The 20,600-nt window shown below is 41.2% G+C and overlaps 3 protein-coding genes across 4 annotated transcripts; 2 read left to right on the forward strand and 1 right to left on the reverse strand.

The window, feature by feature from the left end:
• Nucleotides 1–152: 152 nt before the first annotated feature.
• Nucleotides 153–3,756, forward strand: LOC113402427 (cytoplasmic polyadenylation element-binding protein 1-B). Of its 2 annotated transcripts, none has more exons than XM_064216498.1 (11): nucleotides 153–211; nucleotides 428–497; nucleotides 743–820; nucleotides 907–988; nucleotides 1,063–1,240; nucleotides 1,381–1,546; nucleotides 1,716–1,896; nucleotides 2,037–2,164; nucleotides 2,396–2,487; nucleotides 2,577–2,761; nucleotides 3,160–3,756. In XM_064216498.1, exons 3-11 carry the CDS (start codon nucleotides 752–754, stop codon nucleotides 3,231–3,233), a joined length of 1,155 nt encoding a protein of 384 aa, XP_064072568.1. In that variant the 5' UTR covers nucleotides 153–211; nucleotides 428–497; nucleotides 743–751; the 3' UTR covers nucleotides 3,234–3,756. The 2 variants fall into 2 exon arrangements, with proteins under 2 accessions (XP_064072568.1, XP_064072567.1); XM_064216497.1 differs by having other exon boundaries at nucleotides 170–211; nucleotides 740–820.
• A 317-nt stretch (nucleotides 3,757–4,073) lies between these two features.
• On the reverse strand, nucleotides 4,074–11,506 carry LOC113402428 (cell division cycle protein 16 homolog). Its single transcript, XM_064216391.1, has 10 exons — nucleotides 11,238–11,506; nucleotides 10,400–10,560; nucleotides 9,614–9,746; nucleotides 9,319–9,481; nucleotides 8,954–9,084; nucleotides 8,159–8,426; nucleotides 7,601–7,737; nucleotides 6,830–6,958; nucleotides 6,248–6,707; nucleotides 4,074–4,484 (listed from the first exon to the last, which is right to left on the reverse strand). The coding sequence occupies exons 1-10, from the start codon at nucleotides 11,325–11,327 to the stop codon at nucleotides 4,357–4,359; spliced, it is 1,800 nt and encodes a 599-aa protein (XP_064072461.1). The 5' UTR covers nucleotides 11,328–11,506; the 3' UTR covers nucleotides 4,074–4,356.
• Nucleotides 11,507–11,737: 231 nt separating this feature from the next.
• LOC113402396 (eukaryotic translation initiation factor 4E type 2) lies at nucleotides 11,738–20,514 on the forward strand. The gene is made up of 4 exons (XM_026642634.2): nucleotides 11,738–12,211; nucleotides 13,603–13,767; nucleotides 17,366–17,488; nucleotides 19,572–20,514. Exons 1-4 carry the CDS (start codon nucleotides 11,978–11,980, stop codon nucleotides 19,746–19,748), a joined length of 699 nt encoding a protein of 232 aa, XP_026498419.1. The 5' UTR covers nucleotides 11,738–11,977; the 3' UTR covers nucleotides 19,749–20,514.
• The last annotated feature ends 86 nt before the right edge of the window (nucleotides 20,515–20,600 follow it).

Below are 20,600 nucleotides of genomic sequence, written 5' to 3' on the forward strand. Positions count from 1 at the left end.
ATCAAATTATTAAAATGATACATAAAGAAAAATTGGTTATTTTGGATTATCGCCTGGCTTTGCACAAGTGACTATTGGTTCAACAGGAAGGTGGTGATAATGAGTGGCGATGGGAGAGCCCCAGCAGCCCCGAAGCCGCACAGACTCCTCGTACACTGGTACCACCGACCTGCTTCCCGCCAAGGCATCCTACCGCTTTCGCGAGTTACAGGTATTACTAAATTCGTTTTAACATTTACTCTCTGAAATGTAGTTTATAGACTTGATGTTCAAATTTTGTAAAGTAAAATTTCTTGTTATTAAGTTGTTAAATTTCTGATGGTTGCATCTTGAAGTCCATCTATCATTTCTTTAAATCCAACTAACGAGAGTAGCATTGCATGTACCATGAGGTATAATTAGTACTAAAACTGTTTCATTGTTGCAGCGAGAGCGCGCGCCCGGGAGGCTGGGAGGACCCCCCTGGACAAGGGATAACGGATCTTGTTGCTTCCTTAGTAAGTTTCAGTTTTCTTTAACATTGTTCGAAATAAAAATTGACTTAATTTAATTTATAATATAACTTTGATTTAGTCCTGAGAGTTAAAATTTTCTTCGTGGTGAAGTGTTTACATGTGACCACGTACGTCTATCTTGGAATTGGCTTTCCGTATGTTGCCGTTGATGATCATCATGATGATCGATAAGTGATTTCTGCGTTAACTCGTGTTAGACAAGTCCAGTAAGGTGCATGTTTCAGAAGGCCCTGGCGATGCCCCCGGCGACGAATTCCCGCAACAATGCTTATCAAACTCGTCTTAGTTGTGACGGCCTAGAATCTGTAAGTAAATTGGTTTGATAATGTTAATTGGATGAGTACGGCATTCCAATTACTCGTGGTAATTCATTCGTATTTGTGGCCATCAGGTGGAGCCGCCGTGGCCGCCCGAAGGAGCTCGCGGGCCATCACGTGAGGAATCCCGTGTACTACCGCGCCGCGCTTCATTCTGTAAGCACTTCTGTTCAATTTGCTTAAATTCGGTAAGTTCTTTTAACAGTCGACATGAACGTAAATAATCTTAGGTGGCGTGGTAGCGGGCAGCAGGAACGGCGGCGACGCGTTAAGCTGGAGCGGCGCCCTGCCGGCGCGCTGTCTCGACCCCAGCGGCGGCTTCTCCGCCAAGCTGTTTCTGGGCGGTCTGCCCTGGGACATAACGGAGCAAGCGCTCATGCACGCGCTCCGGCATTTCCAGCCCGTGCGGTCAGTAAAGATCTTGGTTTCGCCCTTTATTTTAGTGAACAATTTTAGAGTAAATGGGACAAAAATGGGATCGTTTACTTTCACCTGCACTTTGCTACTATCGGTATTCGTTTTCGTAAATTTGTATTAACTGCGCGCAGCGTGGAGTGGCCAGGGCGCGGGTCGGGCGGCGGCGCGGCGCCGCGCGGGTACGCGTACGTGACGCTGGAGAGCGAGCGCCGCGTGCGCGCGCTGCTGGCGGCCGCGCGGCGCGACGGGCCCGACTGGTACTACCGCGTCGCCTCGCGCAACATGCGCACCAAGGAGGTTGGTGTAGATCTTAGAGCCGGTAGATCACTTTATATGGATCACCAAGTCTTCACTTAACGTTTCGTAGAATTATCTTGGTTGAGGGTTCTTATATCCAGATGTGCACTGGTGCCCTCTGGAGTAGTTCCTTAAGTAAATTTCAATGCTGAACGCTTTACCATTTAAGGTGCAAGTGATCCCCTGGGCGGTTTCGGATTCCAACTGGGTGGGCGCGGGTGGAGCGGGCGGCGGTTCCGTGCGGCTGGAGCCCGCCCGCACGGTATTCGTGGGCGCTCTGCACGGCATGCTGTCTGCCTCGGCACTCGCTACCATTATGAACGATCTGTTTTCTGGAGTAGTGTATGCGGGTAATTTAATCATTCACAAAGTTTATTTGCTTTTTTTTGTTCTATTCATTAATTGCGTGGACTCGGCGTCCACGTACTTATTTTGACGTCAATTCAAGAGATCAGTTTTGTGGAGTAATATAATATCTTTTTGTGTACAGGTATTGACACTGACAAAAATAAGTACCCGATTGGATCGGGGCGAGTAACGTTCAATAACGTGAGATCGTACGTGCGCGCGATTTCTGCTGCCTACGTAGAGATACGAACTGATAAATTCACGAAAAAGGTAAACTTAAACTGCTAGATTTATTTTATATAAGGATATAAGCGAATCAACTAGCTGTCACTTAGACACCGGCGCTAAAAGTATAAATCACTTATTCCGCTGTGTATGTAAATTCTCACATTTCAATTCGTAATACGGCAGTACCTATTAGCTTTACGTCTATTGGTGCGAGTACACCGCAACAAAACCTAATCTAGACTCTTGCCGTTAATATTTCACTTCACTTTTCAGGTTCAAGTCGATCCTTACTTGGAAGATTCGATGTGTTCAGTGTGTAATCTACAGCAAGGACCATATTTCTGCCGCGAACCAGTTTGTTTTAGGTGAGAATAATTTATTAACATGAAACAATTGAATAATTATGATACCGTGGTTTATTTGGTGGAGCATAAGCTAAATTTAACCGTTTTAGATACTTTTGCCGCTCGTGTTGGGCTTGGCAACATTCGACTGAAAACCACAAGCCGCTCATGCGCAACTCTAAAAGCGCTCAGATGCCGCTGCAGCCGGGCGCCGTGGGCAACGGGAACAACGCGCCTCGACAATCCTCGCCCAGTGAGGGGAGCATCTACAACGGCTTCAACTTGGCCAGCGATGGTAAAATAGGAATTTTAACATAAAATAAGTCTTAGCAGAAATTTGTGCCGCTTCGCTTCCTTGAAACCCCTCTCAATTTGTGTTAGACGCGATCAAGAAGAGCGCGTCTATGAAACGAATAACCCGTAAGCGCTTGAGCGACCTTTCTTATCTAAACTGCTCCGATCTTAATCTAAATATCTTCCATTTTTAAACAAATCTAAAGTATTCTAGTATTGTAGTATTCCGGTTTAAAGGAAGTAAGTCATTGTAACTCAGATTTTCGTACCGCTAATCTCCATGGTGACCACTTACCATCAGGTGGCTGGTGACCTCTGCCGTACATTACATTACACATTCAGGATTTACATAATTTTTTAATGTAATAATTATAGAAGTGGTAATTCTGTGTGTACTAGCGACCCCCTCCCCGCCGGCGTGCGGCTCGGATGCGGCGGCGGAGGAGGGCGCCGCGGAGTGGGCGCGCGTGTAGCGACCAACAACCATGGAGCACCAGCACCAGCAACAGCAACAATAGTAACACCGGCAATTGTCGAGCCGCTATTAAGTTGGGCGCTTCGTCAGCCAGCTTGATTTGATAAATTATCGATTTCTTATGTTTATTTTAAGTTTTGTTGATTATTTTGATTGTTTTTGTTAATATCGTTAGATCAGTGCGAACACGATGAGATTTTGCTTGACTATTTCTATTATTGATCAATTAGTCATTTCCGGTTATTGCTCTTGTATAACATTCGCAAAATTACACCGTCACCACGGACTAGGCCACGAGACTAGCGAGTTGTGTCCGTGGGAAATTTTAAAGGTTTTAAGGTGCCTGTTGTATTAGGCGATATTCGCTATTACTTTTAAAGAACATTTTAAAACGCTTTTAATCGGGTGATTTTTATAGAATTTTAGATAAAACAAATGCTGATTTTATCTTGAACTAGCTTAATTGATTTTAGATTGTACAGTACGATATATACTGTTACGAATAAATTATATTCATTATATGAATTCGTTTTATTTTCTCGCATAATGCATCTCTGTAAAATAAACCACGTGTATGTATATAAACATTTATTTGAAGTTTACAATGTACACTGTACAAGCTTAAATTACACGATGAAACTTAGGTTCAGTACAAAGTTATAATAAATTCTATATAATAGATATTGAGTTTAATTTTACCACTACTACTTGAGAACTTTTGAAGCTTTTGAATTTGGTGAAACATAATTTTTATATTGTAAGATTTACCATTTCTATGAAGTTTTTCCGTCCATACACAGGACCCCCAAATAATACAAGATTGTTGTTTGAATTTGTTCCGTAGCAAATGAAATGTTAATATGAAATATAAATAAATAAGATGTTTTAATGTTTGGTCAATTACAAGACATTTTAGAAGAAATCTTAATTATAATAAGCATCATTTTGAAAATGCCTACAGACAACTAGGTATATGAAACAGTGATAAGAGACAAAACTAATTTTGAGTTATCATAGAAAAACAAGTTTCTTAAGTGACATTTAAAAATGCAGATTGTAAAACTGGGGTCAGAGGGCAGAGGGACACTAAGTCTGCAGAGTTGGCTATCTTAAGAACAGGCTCAGTCGAAGCTCATGCTCATGTCGGAGACGTCGCGGTCGGCGCGCTCGGCCGGCCCGTCGGACGGGTCGCGCTCGGGCGGCGGCTCCAGCGTCACGGCGGGGAACGGGAACTGCGGGATTTCTTCCTCTGAAATGAATAGTTTATGTCAAATTATATGTATTATTGTTTTTTATTGTTAATCATACAAATGGAGATTTCAGTAACAGCATTCGTCCTCAATTAGGATCTTAAGACTAGTATGGGAGTCGGAGGCCCAATAAGATGGGGGGGGGATTGTAGCACTCCATCATCGTATCGTCCTACCCCACCCGTTTCGAGGAACAAAAACTTGGGAGGCATCATATAGAAACCGATTTTTTTATTGCCAGGTTTTTGAATTGCAACATCGCCATTTTGTTTCCCAATTAATGGCGTAACTAATTATATGTATATATCAGCGGGTAGTTCTATATCGGACTTGGTTTAGTGTCGTGGTTTCTTAGGCTACACGTTTTGGCACTGAATTTTATGAGTATTCCGCACGATGTTGGTAGTTAGTTTTGAATGTTATGTCCGTTACGAAATTATGATTCTAAACAACAATTAGATAATTAAATAACCGACAAGGTGACGACTATGGCGTTGCGAAAACACCGACGCAATGCCGTTACCGTCGAAACGTAACTACGCAACGCATGTGGCATGTCACTAACAAATATATATTCTGTTCCAGCCTTTTGCAAAAAAATGGCTTTTGGAAGTAAAATAAAGATATTAATCATAAACTATTAGTAGTTCACAATATAGCTGAGCTATTAGCAAATCGTATGAAATACGTAAATCAAATGTTTGTTTATCTTTATTCCTACTTCGATTGGAATAGTCTATATGTAAAACGACGCAGCTTTGACGGAACACAGTGCACTAATGAGTCATCACTCTACTGGTTTTTCCGAATGAAATTACTTTACTAGCGTAACCATAAAATAGTCGCTTGGATCAGATATTTTAAATCGCATTATGGCATATTGCTATTAGAGTTTCAGTCCAAACAAAATGTTCTATATCTACTAAAATATATATAACTCAGCTGCTCGGGTAGGCTTCGCACGTATAAAATATTGGGTATATAGTCTACTAAAATCACAGATAGCGAACAAAAATACTGTACTGTACTATAGTACCCATGAATGACAGCGAAGTTTTTATGAAGACTTCGACAGCAAAATTAAGTTGCATATTAACATTTATGGGAAAAGTATTGTATTATGATTGAACATATATTAATCGTTAGCTGTGTAGCGCATAACACATAGCTCTGCTAAGCTTTTAGTAAATTGTGTGGAATAAATTAATTTAAGGTTTGTTTGAATTTATTAATTCTTCCATTGGAATATGCTATTCACAAAACGTTTGTATTAAAGGACAAACATATAAAAACAAATCTGGTATTTTGAGCCACATTAAATATCTTATCGATATCTTCGGTGATTATAAATCTTTATTGGAATATAGATTGGTATTACCGATGTGAGAAGCGGTTGTCATTTAGTTGTAGTTTGAGGATGAAGGTCACAACTTATCATCAGGTGATACTCATAGTCATTTGTTTTCGTGAAGTGATTCCAATAAATCGTAGATACTCTTAGTAAAAACTAAAATCATAAAATCGTAGGTAGTTATATGTATTAGTCGATAGTTTGATATTATGCTTTAATCGTACATCAAATTACTCGTACAACTCATTTTAATGAGCTAGAGATAGAAGCTAGAGATCTCTAGCTTCGTCTTTAGCAAGTTTTAAAGCGAATTAAGGGGTATAGCGAGTAGCCTACGAAACCTTCACGTAGAACTACCGAGCTCGCGAAACGTGCGTAGTGTATAAAGCGTAGCGTATGGGCGGCACGGACCCGTGAGCGCGGCGTCGAGGCGGTCCACGATGGCGTCGAGCAGCGCCAGCGCCACCACGTGGTCGGGGTCGCGCGCCAGCGCCGCGTGCAGCGCGTCGGCCGCCTCGGCCTCGCGGCCCAGCAGCGCCAGGCACAGGCCGCGCGCCGCCAGCGAGCTGGCCCGCGCCGGCCGCAGCGCAAGCGCGCGCGCGTGCCAGCGCAGCGCCTCGGCCGGCCGGCCCAGCGCGCGGCTGGCGTGGCCCAGCGCGTCCATGGTGGCGGCCCAGCACGGGCCGAGGCGCTCGGCGGGCCCGGCGGCGGCCAGCGCGCGCAGCCACAGCGCGCGCGCGGCGTCGGGCCGGTTGGCGGCGAAGGCGGCCACGCCCGCCTCGTGCGCCACGTGCGGCGACGCCACGCCGCGCGCGATGCGCTCCCAGCCGCGGCTGTCCGCGTCCGCGTCGCCGTCGCACGCGTCGCCCGACTGCGAACGCATGTTGTACAGCGACCGCTCAGAGTCTATTTTCTGTTTTTCACGACGCTCACACGGCAAGGCTTCCGCGATCATCCCAGTAGGTGTACGTGTCTACTTGTGTGTGTCGGTACCTCCGCGTTCCCGTGCAGCGCTGCGGCGCGGGCCATGAAGCGCTCGCACATGCTGACGTTGTTGAGCAGCGAGCACTCCACGCCCACGTACAGCGGCGGCAGGTAGCAGCCCGGCATCAGCTGGCTCGCCTTGTTAACGATATGTTCAAATGTTACATATGAGATCATACCGTGGTTTCTTCGAAAAATGTATATATATTAAGTACTGGGAGAGTCGTATTCATCGACTTTTCAAATTCGAACAAGTTCAAAGAAGACTACGATTTGACCATCTCTGTACCCATCGAGAACATTTCATGAACTGCACACCTGTGAAATGTATCTATTTCTTATCGCATTTAAGGTTAGCGGACGACCAACGACGATCTCATCACGGAGCATATTTTGCTTTGTATTACGCTAATCGATCAAGTTCCCAATGTAAGCTAAAGACATTGAAAACTAAAATGGCATCGGGCAGGACACCAGCCCCGGATATATATGTGGCTCGCAACAACTGGACACAAAAACGTCAGCAGCGAGATGGGTGGATGACAGAGCATTCGCGAGCCAAACCTGATTAAGACTAGCCTGGGAACTTAGTACAGACAAGAGAAGGCTTATGGCAATGAGTGAAGTTTAGGAGCGGATGACAGATAAAAATAATGAAAATGATTTCAAGAAGTGATATCACAATCCAAACGAAAAGTTTTTACTAGCTATAGTATATCTAAATAAAAGGCAGGGACCGCAGCCCGAGGGAGCAGAGGCGTTCACAGAGGTGGAGTTCACCTTGAAGTAGGCCGCCATGGCCTGGTCGTGCTCGTTGTCGGCGGCGAAGCTGTGTCCGTAGGCGAGCCACACGCAGCCGGCGCCCGCCTCCAGCCCGCACGCCTTGCTCAGGTAGCGCCGCGCGAACTCGCTCTTACCTGCAGCCGCCACAGGGTTGGGTTACGGTGTTCTTACGGCCTCAGTGCCCGCGGGCCGTCGTGACCACTGACCATCAGGCTCAGTTATCCGTCTGACACTTGCCGGAAAGGCATCTCTGTCGGGGCGTCGTAAAGTTGATTAAATATTTGTCGTTAACGGATGACTTTACAAACTATGGTGGTAGTCCCCAGTCCATACCATTTAACGCCCACGGAAAGTTCTCGCAATGATCACTCATATAATTCAGTAAGCAATTAAGTATTCTATAACACCATATTTGCAGTCTGTCCCAAATCGAACATGTAACTGTGTTCATTTCTACAATAGATACTATAGCGATTTGTCATCTCGGAGTGATCCCCTCCTCACGAGAGGTCTCTGCCCTACGTGTCGCTACGACCAGAGTGAAGAATAGCTCACCGATTAAATAATAATAGCAGCCCACCGCGTACCAGGCCGTCCAGGACTGCGGGTAGGCGTCCACCAGCGCGTGCGCGAAGGCGAACAGCTCGGCGCTCCGCTTGAGCTCCACGAGGCAGGCGGCGCGCACCTCGGCGCAGCTCCACGGCCCGGCCGCGTCCAGCGCGCGCAGCGCCTCGGCCCAGCCGCCGCCCGCCGCCAGCCGCCGCCCGCGCGCCTCCGCCGCCGCCGCGCTGCGCGCGCGCGCCGCGTCCACGGCCGTTTTCACCTGCGGCGCGCTACTCACTGAGCCCATCCACGCGGCTCGAGCGGCGTTAGATGTTATAGAGGTCCCGCCGCTGTACTGAGACAGTCGACCACTCTTTGGAATACAGCAAAAAAAGGTACGAGTACTTATGTACGCGCGTCGGAAGTTCTACTTCTTTCGCTTAAGTAAAAGTAGTTTTTAACTGCGTGCAAATAAGTGCTTATAATAAAATTATTACTATTATTATGATCGATGTAATTTCTTTTTAATCGCCACTACTATAACGTAGCACTCACAAATTTAAACATTCACAATTTAGATTTATAATAAAATAAACAGGTAAGTAAAATAAGCTAATGCGTTAAATTGTCTATTTCGAGCGACTTAACATATAGGTTATTGTCAAGTGACCCTGTGCGCGAGCATCAGAGACATTATCTCTCATCGTCTTTTCATAACGCGCCAAAAGTAGTGTAACTTCTACACTATCTGAGCGTGCGTATGTGTGGATAGTGTGTGTGTGTCCGTTTGTGTGTATGTGCACTCACGCCGTCGTCGTGCATCTGTACGGGCAGCGGCGCGTATCTCCGCAGGCGGTCGCGGAAGGCGGCTCGCAGCAGCGTCGCCTCGGACGCGCTCATCTGGTTGTTGATCGGCAATGACTCGATCAGCTCACTCTCTATAACCACAGATATATTTAATTATTAGTAAAAAGTTATTTGTGAAACTCATTCGACCGGCTTGCGAATTTAATTAATTCTATTCAAAAGTCTCACTCGTTCTATGAGTATCATTTTAATATAATTTTGTTCTTCTTTTATTTATTTATTGTCACTAAAGCATAGATAAAAAAACATTACAAAAAAATCTTTAAAAGTTTGTGTTAAAAAATTTTTATTATATTAAAAATTACCTTGACTAGGTGTAAGTGCATGCTGTTCGAGCAATAGATCGAGGGCTTCGTAGCAAGCGCAGTCAGCCCTTAAAGCCGCTGTCAAAGCCTCTGCAGCAGCCTCGCGTCTTTCCAATGAGGATAACGCCCGCGCTTGCCATACTAATACACCGGCTAAAGCTCTCTGTGAATATTAACATTAATATAATTTACCTGTTCGAAAATTTGCATTAGTTATACCAATTTATTGATAAATAGATGAAAAAAGTCTGTTTTGTCTTGGCCTGTTAAAATATAGACATTTCATATAGCTTACGTTGTGTGTTTGGTCCATACTTCTCGGGTCGAGGAGAGCAGGATCACATTCCTCAAGTAAGTTTAGGGTAGTGGTAGGTTCCTTGGCTGCTATGTACGCCCGCATCGCAACACCGAGACACAAAAGATGCCTCCTGTAGAATAAAATAATGGTTGTGTCTTTATAAGAGAAAGAAACAGTACAATATAGCATAAATATCTAATTCTATACTAATATTATATAGAGATAAGATTTGTTTGTCTGTATCAGATCTCTCCAGAACAAATTATGAAATTCTAAGATTATTTCACTGGCAGAAATCTACATTATACCTAAATGCTATAGGGCATAAATTATATTTAGATGTGTCATAATATTTGCTTTACTAATACATTTCATCCATGGGAAGTTGAGGTGGGTCACCAACAAAGTTACTATATTAATACATTTACAGAAAGTAAAGATATTTCATTGTCATAAATTTGTAACTGTAGTAATATTACACTAAGCCCTAGTCTCATATATGTCTTAATATTCTATATCTTTATTAATTATTGAAAAGGTATCAGGTATAAACCTCACGTATGCAGCCTTATGGCTTATATTTAATCATGACATTAAGATGTTCTAATATAAAATTACTACTCTTATTGACAAGTTAGACATATTACTAACAGTGACAATATATAAACCATCAAAATAAACTAACAAACTTAACATGCATGAAAAAATATATATTATATTTATTTCTTTATAATTTGTTTTAAAATTTTACAAAATACAAGCCCTAAAAATGTGCATACATACCTATGTAATCCTCTAGATGTGACAGCATGTGCAGCTCTATGCAGCTCACCTCGGGCTAACATAGCACTGGCTAGCAACCATATATCATCTCCACTTGCCACTGCAGAACCACTTGACGCTGCTGCTGCGTCTGCCCAAAAAAATGCACTCGTCCATTGACCCTTAAACAAAATAAAACATAGAATTGTTCAGTTTTTATAAAGCTTATAGTGAAAATTTTATTGATACTAATATGTAACACATTTTTTAAAATTTTTATATCCTGATGGTAAGTGATAACCACTACTTAAAAACATTTATCCTGTAAGAAATATTAAACATTCTTAATATATCTGCCACCAAAAAAACCAAAGCTGATGTTATGCCCCTTGTGCCTGAGGATCTGGCTCTCTGGATCTCTGGCCAACAAACCCTTCAAATCAAAACACAACAATAGTAATTATTGCTGGTACATTATGTGATTAGTTGGTGGTACTTGATTGGTGGTGGTTAGGGAGTCATGTTAGTATTCATAAAGTCATACCACCAAGTAACTCAAAAAAAGCAATGCTTAGTGTTTATTTAATAATTAACCTTTTTTTTTAAATACAAGCCTGGGCAACCCCAACTGAAATTACAATCGTTTTGTTTATGTTTATAATTCGGATATATGACGGAAAACATAGCTTTCACGTGTTTCCACCTTAAAGGAAGCTAAGGTGTTTGCCTAGCATAAAAAATTAAGAACTTGCTTTTCTTGTAATAAAGTTGTTTTTAAAGTAGGCACAATGAATAACAACTTATAAATATTACAGGCTCTAAAATAGTTGTGTGTGTGTTTATAAATTGATTTATTTACCAACTCAGAGTATTGTTTTACTAAAGATCGCATAAAATCGACATTAAGACTATCAACGTTATTCCTTGTGGTAGACTCCGACTTTGCCATGGCATCAATATAACACTTGTACAGTATACAGGGTATATTAATATGAGAAATATTATATTTTTGTATAAATTGGCTAAGTTCTAGTGAAATTGTATATCTGAATTTCAATAATTCAATACGGATCAAAACCGTTTTCTGTTTATTTATCCCGCCGCGGTGACTTTGACAGTGACATTATACTTTTTAAAAACTAAATCGATAGAATTAGATAAAATAAAAATAATTTATGAGATTACAATATTTTGAAAAATCAAGATAGCTACAAAATTTATTTTATTAAGTGAGTACAAACTTTTTTAATATGTTTTCTATTCAATTTATTTTCAAAATTATTTACTTTCAGGGGCCTTGTTGTCACAAACGAACCTTGTACAAAATCTTAATTTAAAACGTTTGGCCCATTTATCCCATGCTGTCATTTGACAGTTTGAATTTTGATGACGGAAAGAAAAAGGTTATACACAGAAAAAGAGGGAATAGGCTGATTATGATTAAATTATTGTAAAAATAAATAGAAGTAATTAAAGTGTTTAATTTGTTACTTTGTATAATAAGAGATTTGAATTATAGCTTTGTAAATAGTATAATAGTTAAAAGAGCAACGTGTCCTAGGTTAGGCCGTTAGGGAATCATGTTAGTATTGGCGTAACATGACTGAAAGAAAAATGTGCAAGTTCTATAATTTGAATGTGCCTGAACGCCGATCTGGGGAACCTGGGAATCAGAATCACGCAAACAATGATGAGGACGATCGCAACCCTGACGATCCGCTGCAACCATACGTGCCCCCACACGAGCACAAACTGGAGTATAGTTACTGGATGTGGTTCTCTCGGAGGCCTCCCGCCAGAGAACTTTCTTCGACCACCACTGGTTATGGACAGGTATATATGATTTCAAATGTAAATAATACTATTATACTGTAATAAAAGTTGTATTAAAACAGTTTTGTAAACAAATATTTGGCTTCTAAATTCTTTAAATTGTAAGTATTAAAAACATTTAATCATATGTGACACAATATTTCCTAACTGGTTAAAAATAAACTTAAATTACTTTATATTGATATAGGTGATAAAAAGTGTTAGTTATGATAAATTTATGAGTAAAAACATTGTTTTGTAAAAGTGCATTGAGTTGGGCTGAATATAGCTAATTTTATAATTATTAGTTGTGATATCAAAAATATAAATGATACTGAGCCATATTTAAATGTGGTAGATTTTAACATAACTTTTTTTATACATATTTACTTGTGCTTATCTTATCTGTAACCAACAAAATGCAGTCAGACTTATACTATAGAAGTTGTTAAAAATTAACTAATAATAATAATAATGTAATATTTTAAATGATGGAATTGTTATTGACTTAATTATTCCTATTCCATTTGTCAAATTAACATAATCAATTATCAATCAATTTTGTTTTGTTATAGTTGTAACAAAGTTCTATTGCGAGACAAAGTTGTAATAATTCTATTTTTATTTTTTTTACTTTTTTATAATTTCATTTAGGTTGTGTGTATTAGTTGATGGGTTAATAAAAATATCTTGTTTTTATCTATTTTCAGAGTAGATATTATCTCGTCTAGAATATACATTTAATTTTAATCAATAAAAAAACAGATTTTGTTACATATCTAAGTTAGCAATCAAATTAAAATATCTATATTCAAAGTAGAAGTATTACAGTTTCTTATTAATTGTCTAAATTCTACTACTGCTTGCTAACATTGTCTACTAACTTAAATGTTAAAGACATTCCAGCTTCGTAGAATTGTCGTGCAAACTTTGGTGACCTCTTCGTAAACATAAGATAGTCTAGTAGTATATAATATAATATAGTAAGAAAATCTGTTAAATGGCTTTAAAAAGGGTTATAAAGTATGTTTTTGTAAATATGCTTAAAAGCTCTTTTTTTCTTATAAAACAAGGAACTAATAGCTGTTGACAAGTTTATCTTTAATTTAATCTGTATACTCTTGGGAGAATTAACCAGTTAAAGTTTTTAACAGTTATATGAAGTCTGTTGAGATCACTTTGTACATTTAATTAAAAAATTGTTTCATTTAGTACATCAATCAAATCAATGCAATTGTTAAGATAGTTTTCAATGGTAACAACTTTTTTGCTTTAATTAAAGTTAAATGTAACATTTCTTTATATAGTTGAACATATATAGCTTAGTATTCAATTAGTTCAAGCTAAACTTAATGAAGTTATTAATTCCTTAATCAAATTACCAATCATGATATTAATGGTTATTCTTACAGGCCCTTCGTTTGGTGGGTCGCGTGGCTTCAGTTGAACAGTGGTGGGGTTTGTACACGCATTTAGCACGGCCTGCAGAGCTCCCGCCGTCATCAGATTTGCATCTCTTCAAGCTGGGCATCAAGCCTATGTGGGAAGATCCTGCTAATATTAATGGTGGCAAGTGGGTGAGTAAAAGAAAATAACTGTTCATAGAGCTAACTTATGAATTTATATAATAATTGATTCTCAAATATATATACAGTAGAACCTCGTTAAGTCAAGTCTCGATAAGTTGAAAACCTCCAAATCTCGAAAAAAAAATCTGTTCCCTTCCCTCCAAACACCAAAACCTCCATTACTCGAAATCTCAACCCTCTATTAGTCGAAATAATCAGTAAGTTCCTCCAAACCAATTTGGTACATATTTTCCCTCCATAACTCTAAAAATTAAATTTTACCTCTATATGTCGAATATAGCAATGTTTTATTTTACAACCTTTACAACTCCATTATATGATTTATTACCTCTTTAGTTCGAAAAAAAAAAAATAAGTTACCGACTTTAAGAATTCGCCGACAGTGTAAGTACACAATTGTTTTTAGAAACCAATTTAGAGGAGTATGCAATAAATAGAATAACCATGAATTTATGACTAACGTTAACACGTGTTTGCTTGCTTGGTGTTGCATTTTATTAGTTTTGATTTCATTTGAATTTTAGCGAAGCACAAGTCATTTGCTGTGAATATTGTCAGAATTAGTTTGAATGAATGAATTATCTAAAGCAAAAAAAAATTACCGACTTTTATTAATGCCATATTTTTGTATTTTAAGGATGTTTTGAAATATTGTTGATTATATACAAATAATAAATGTGTCACCTTTTTGTTTATTTTACGCTAGATAAAACGCGTAACTCATTTCCCCCACATGCTGTGGGGGGATATGTGGGGCTCGCCGGCGCTGAAGGCGCCGGAATACCCACTATAAAACCAGCGGTACCCACTCCGTCTTTTTGGGAGACGTCATGGGATCGCTTGCGCATACTACCGTGACGTCCTGACAGTAGGTCCAACTCTGTGGGCCTCCAATTCCTAGGGAGTTCTCAGGGTACAGAGACCCCTATCCCCGGCGAGACTGATGGCGGGAGGAGAAGGTGTCCATAGCAAAGACGCCTCCCCGGTTTTCTTCGGCGAAGTGGGTCGGCAGCACTGTTCTCACGTTCCCGCTCCGCGGCCTCCTTGTGTCATTACGTTTTCACAGAAAAAGACCATTTCCTTCCATCATCTCTCGCTGTCGATCATAGCGTTTATCACGCTCGGCAGCGAGAGGTCTCCGCCTACAATGGCCGTCGGGGAATGGCGCTGAGGCCCCCATGCGGAACACTCAATCAGGGTGTGGCGGGCCGTGTCCGAAGGCGCGCCGCACTCGTAGCAGGAGGGTGTCATCTCTCGCCTCGCTATCAGGTGCAGATACCTACCGAAGCAGCCGTGCCCGGTAAGCACCTGCGTCAGCCTGAATGAGAGTGTGCCGTGTCTTCGTTCCACCCAGCGACTCAAATGGGGACGGATAGCCTCCACTGTCGCCAGGCCTGCCGAGGGGGACCCCAGGTCCTCCTCCCAACTTCTAATCAAGGCTCGCCGGGGTAGAGCCCTGACTCGCTTTACCTCCATCAGTCCTGGACAATCGCCGCTTGACTTGCTTCCACCCACTTACTTCCCAGGGCGGATCGCTCGCAAGAAGTGTCGCCGCCGTCCACGACACCGTACGGTAACCCCGTATCGCTCTTACCGCTATGACCCTCTGCGATCTCCGCAGAAGAGCCTTGTTACGAGCGGTGAGCGAGTCCACCCAAATGGGTGCACCGTACAATGCCATAGAGCGCACCACGCCAGCGTATAAACGCCGGCAAGGTGACCATCTCCATAAAGCTGGGACCACGCTGTATATCCCCGCACCTAATCGCCTCTGGGGAGCAGTCCCCTGCGCGTGCTACTGCGGCGACGACCTTCTCTTTTGCGACGGAGTCGTCCAAGCCTGTCACTTTGAGGTCCACCTGCTTCACGGGCCGTACATCGTTGGTGATTCTGTCCAGCACAGTGCGGAGCTTCTCGGCTAGCTTCTCCGCCTGCGCCGCCTGTGCCTTCGGGAGTTCTAACACCCTGGCTCCCGTCGCCGACCTCCTGACCTTGAGTCCACCGCAAATCCCTAGATCCTGGAGATTGACACCCTGCTCGGCCCGCTCCAGAATGTGAGCATATGTGATGCCATTTTCCTGCGCCTCCGGCTGCAGTGTCACAACTACTGCAGCCGTGCGAGGGGTTACTATCTTATTTTTTTTGGCCGCCTGTGGCGCCTTGGCTACTGGCGGTGGAGTTGTGGTGGCGGCCTCTGCTGGAGTGGGAGTTTTTGTACCATTCCTTCCCTTTTTAACTACTGTTGACCAGGTCGTCTCCTGGACCCCTTGTGGTGTAGGCGTCTCCGACACAATAATAACACCCGATGGGCCTGCTATCGATGTCGGCGTGACGGCTGGAGCCATCCGCTTAGGTGCAGATGCAGGTTTCAGTGGCGGAGCCTGGTGAACTGCTTGTGCCATATTCTGCACCACAGCCTGTCGCTTGTCCGCCGCTAGGGGTGGACGAAGAATTTTTGCCGGGGGAAGGCGCTCTTCAATCCCCGCTATTCGAGCGTTAAACATAGCCCCGAAAGATGCGATAATGGTTTTGAGCTCCTCCACAACCTGCGAGTCCCTTAGAGTGCTCGCCGACTCATTTGCTGTTGCCACCGTGGTTTTCATCTCAACAACCTCACGGCGGTGGGCCTTTAGTTCTGACCTAAGGCCCTCTATTTCCTTACGGAGGCGGCTATTGACGGGTTTCCTCCGCCTCGGATCTTAAAGCCAGAGCATCCACGATGCTCTGGAGGGAAGCCGCCGATTCCTTTAGCTTCTTAATGAAGGCACCCTTCAAGTTGCTGGACTTCTGGGCAACCTCTAAAATCAGCCCTGATTTGCGGCCAGCCTCCGCACGCAGTTTTTCCACGCCCATCTTAGTAGGATCCTCAGTATGAGTCTCCGATGACGTAGACTCTTCGGAGTCCAGCACTATTTTGGGCACATCTTTTTTTTTGAATGCCCGACTTCGAAGCGAGCACTCAAAAGCCTCCTCCCTTGCCTCAGCGGCTTTTGCCTTCAACTCGGCCATAGCCCGAGCGAGACCACTTCCTCGCCCCTTGGACGACGATTTGCCGAAATTAGCGGAGATGCTCTTCGCAGCCAACCTCGACTCCGTCTCCGTATCGGAGTCGGAGTTAAATATGTGTCACCTCTGTAACTTAAATATTTATTTATTTTACCTCTCTAACTCAAAATTTATAAGAATGACTCTCAATCTCTTTATGTTGAATCAAAATCTACCTAAGGCCAAATTCTTTATAAGTCGAAAACTCTATAACTCGAATTTTTTGGCGTCTCCCTTGATGTTCGACTTATAGAGGTTCTACTGTATATATATAGATATATTTCATATGCTGTTAAAAATTGAGAATCAATTATTACAAATTTTAGCTTATCATAAATAAAAATTTTGTAATTGCATAAAACAACCATGCTGGGTTGTGTGCTTAAATAAACCATAAACCTCATTCTCAATGGGATAAAAGGCCCAATAGTTATGAGTTTTTTACATTTTATTTAAAAAACAACATTCAATAATAAATTTTTTAAAGTTTTATGTTTTTTTTAATTGCCACACTTTAAAATGAATGGAAATTATATTACAGGTGGTGAGACTCCGCAAAACGCAGACGGGCCGTGCATGGGAGGACTTATGTATGGCTATGCTTGGTGAACAGTTTATGGTCGGAGCTGAGCTGTGCGGTGTCGTACTTTCCGTTCGGTTTCAGGTTAAATTAATTAATATTTAATTTACTTGTGCTAATAATTTTCATTTAACGGCAAACTTTAAATAAGTTTAAGTTCATTGAATGGTTCATCTTTATACGAATAATTTGTATCACAAAAGACTTAAATAGTATTAATCCTTTGTCCACCAACGGCGACAATAAGCGTCATTCACGAATTACTTAAATTACGAATTAAAAATTAATTCACGATTAGATGCCGAAATCGCAATTTTGTAACGGATATAGACAGAGAAAAGCACACTCAAATGCTGTAAAAATCAACCTAGTGTTGTAAAAATGTTGTTTTTAAAATATAGTTAATTCGTGTTTCGTGTAAAAGTAGCAAATATGTGTTTAGAAGATAAATGTTGACACCTATTTAATTTTTTTGAACGTTTTACAAGTGTGTAACATTAACTGAGGATAAAAATCTCCATATTTGATCTCGAATATTCCACATGTGCTATTGTTCGATTGAACTGTATTGTTTCAAGTGTCTGTGCATTGTTTAAAAATGAAAAAAAAGTAGAGGTAAGTCGTTTGAATTTAATTTTGAATGTATTTATAACATATACAATCATGTATCAGTAAAACTGATACTGGAATTTTTTTGAATAATTTAAATTTGCTTTTTAAGAAATTGATAAATTATTTTCACTAATAATAACTTTTTACTAATTCTATTATTTTTATAGGCAACATTGTGGATGACTGCTGTTATTTCTCAATACTATATATGCGCTATGACGCTACCACAAAGATTAATGAAAATATGCATTAAAATGTAGTACAATTTATGCAAATATAGTTTGTCATTTAGGAAGATACTATAATATGTGTATAGATACTATACGATATAAGGTACATATATATATTTTTTCTTATATTTTGTATGGGTTTTTAAATTCATTTGTATTTCAGTCTTATCATCTCAGAATACCTTAGTGATGTCAAATCGGAATCTTGTTTTGTTAATAAATTATGAAATATACAAATGCGCGAGTTGTTCGAAGTTATCTAAGAATTATTATATTGAGGCATACCTTACACATCTTAAGATATGAAATATACAATTGATGCACGCATATAAAATTAAGAGAAGACTTCCGACGGGATGGAGGGGTTTTAAACATTGTTGTATCTTATCCGTATGAGATGTTACGACATCTTAAACAATATTGTATCTTAAGGCATATTATAGTATCTTCATGTCTGATATTATTTTCAATTGGTTATGTAGTAATTCAATAATATTTATCAGTTTTCATGAGACCCAGGGATATTTCAGCATCGCCAAGATTATTGCAAGCAGTCGATTTACTGGGAAGCGACGCCGTGAAGCACATGCCGGCATATGTTCCACGAAATAAAAAACTACGCTGCCGACTCTGCAGTAATATGTATCGTAAAAGACGTGAATCGAGGTTCTGGTGTGAAGAGTGCAAAGTTCCACTCTGCATAACCTGCTGTCGTCCACACCACGAAAAAAATGGGATTGATTGTGATAGATTCATATAATTGTCAATGGACTATTTATACTTATTGTAAATGTCAACGTCAGTTTGTAACACCTTACGTACGGTGGCTTTTTCGGTTCTCATAATAAAAAATCGAAAACGACTCCTTTACGCCTATTAGACCAAAGGTACGATGATATTCCTCGTCGTCATTGTAAAAAATTATATAGTTAAAATCGATTTTGCAGAACTCTATGAAAAATTGTTTTCTTTCGGCTCGCTGAGCAACCCTTGAATCCGTGGCGCCAAACAGCCGCATTGGTCGTATTGGTATAACTACGCCACTGCTTAAATAAAATAGTATGCAGAATTGTAATAGAGTTTTAATTTATTGACAAAGTTAGCATACTGTTTTATTCACCACGTAATCATAAACACATACGAACATATTATTACAAGAAATAGAGTGTGTTCACTACGTTATCGCTCGAAAAATTAAAGCTCGTAGTACGTAGATCGACGGTGGTGGTCAAAGGGTTAAAGACTCGGGGCCCGCTGGGTTCGGAGTGGGAGTGCAGGGAGGCACGTCACGCGCAGTGAAATAAGACGTTCGGTACGGGCCGCAGGAGGACCACCTGGCGGTGTGGCACCGGACGGCGTCGGACACGGCGGCGGCGGCGCGCGTGCGGGACGCGCTGCGGCGCATACTGCAGCTGCCCGCGTCCGTGCCCATCGAGTACAAGGCGCACGGGGAGCGCCTGCGCGCCTCGGCCGCGCGCGCGCACGACGACGAGCGCTCGTAGCGCCCTCCGCGGCCCCCGCGGCCCCCGCGCCCACCGGTCTCGCTTTCCCAGTATTCGAAATGTTTCAGTGCAACCGAGTTTAAAAGATTAGACAATAATAAAGAAGGTTCTCATTTGTATCTCCCCTGTCAATTTTTTTTTATTCCACGAGACGACGAGTCGAACTATGACGTACTTGCACGGATGGCGTTTTCGGGTAATATTATTATAACGTTTGCTGCCACTAAATTTAAAATGATTTCCTAAAATTTCTACCTTAGATAAATTTTAAAACTTGTTAAATATGCATTTTCCGATCACAAGGCTCTATAATTTTGGACTTGTGTTATAAATTGAGGAAGAGTATCACAATGTAGCTCTGAGTAGTCTCCTTTCTAATTTTTTTTTTTAATAAACTCAAATTTGTCCATTTGTTGTATAAGACAATAAAGCAATAAACTTCCTTCGAGTGTTACGTTTTAAAACGATGCTTCATGGTTTTTGTACGGTGAGATCGGAGGCGTGTTTGTAAGATTTCCCCAGTCTTCCTCAGTTGCTACGCTTTACGACCACGAATAAAATTTCGTATACAATTGACTGTTTAATTCAAATCCGAGTGAGAAATGCGTTTGTCCTGTTTCAAAGTTCAATTGATGTACATAGTGTTGAAATAATTGTAACGTAAGTTTGTTTGAAATGCGGGGTACGGACACGTTGCCATAAGACCCGTTGTCTACACCTTGTACAGTGCAAAATTGCATAACAATAAAGAATCAGACTTTTCATATTTTGATTTTTTTTTACATACCCAACTATACTTTAACAACCCCAGACACTAATATTAAGTATATACTACATTTCAATTGCAGAAGG

This window comes from Vanessa tameamea, chromosome 12 (assembly GCF_037043105.1).
Source record: "Vanessa tameamea isolate UH-Manoa-2023 chromosome 12, ilVanTame1 primary haplotype, whole genome shotgun sequence".
Classification (NCBI taxonomy): domain Eukaryota; kingdom Metazoa; phylum Arthropoda; class Insecta; order Lepidoptera; family Nymphalidae; genus Vanessa; species Vanessa tameamea.

Bases quoted from the DNA above. Each gene is read 5' to 3' on its own strand.
- LOC113402428 (XM_064216391.1), bottom strand. From the start codon at position 11,327: ATGGCAAAGTCGGAGTCTACCACAAGGAATAACGTTGATAGTCTTAAT. The intron at 10,561-11,237 runs GTAAATAAATCA...ATTTTGTTTAAG, and splicing joins TAAAACAATACTCTGAGTTG to GGTCAATGGACGAGTGCATT. The intron at 8,427-8,953 runs GTGAGTGCACAT...AGCGCGCCGCAG, and splicing joins TACAGATGCACGACGACGGC to GTGAAAACGGCCGTGGACGC.
- LOC113402396 (XM_026642634.2), top strand. From the start codon at position 11,978: ATGACTGAAAGAAAAATGTGCAAGTTCTATAATTTGAATGTGCCTGAA. The intron at 13,768-17,365 runs GTGAGTAAAAGA...ATTATATTACAG, and splicing joins ATATTAATGGTGGCAAGTGG to GTGGTGAGACTCCGCAAAAC. The intron at 17,489-19,571 runs GTTAAATTAATT...TACGGGCCGCAG, and splicing joins TACTTTCCGTTCGGTTTCAG to GAGGACCACCTGGCGGTGTG.
- LOC113402427 (XM_064216498.1), top strand. From the start codon at position 752: ATGCCCCCGGCGACGAATTCCCGCAACAATGCTTATCAAACTCGTCTT. The intron at 821-906 runs GTAAGTAAATTG...TGTGGCCATCAG, and splicing joins GTTGTGACGGCCTAGAATCT to GTGGAGCCGCCGTGGCCGCC. The intron at 1,897-2,036 runs GTAATTTAATCA...TTTTGTGTACAG, and splicing joins TTCTGGAGTAGTGTATGCGG to GTATTGACACTGACAAAAAT.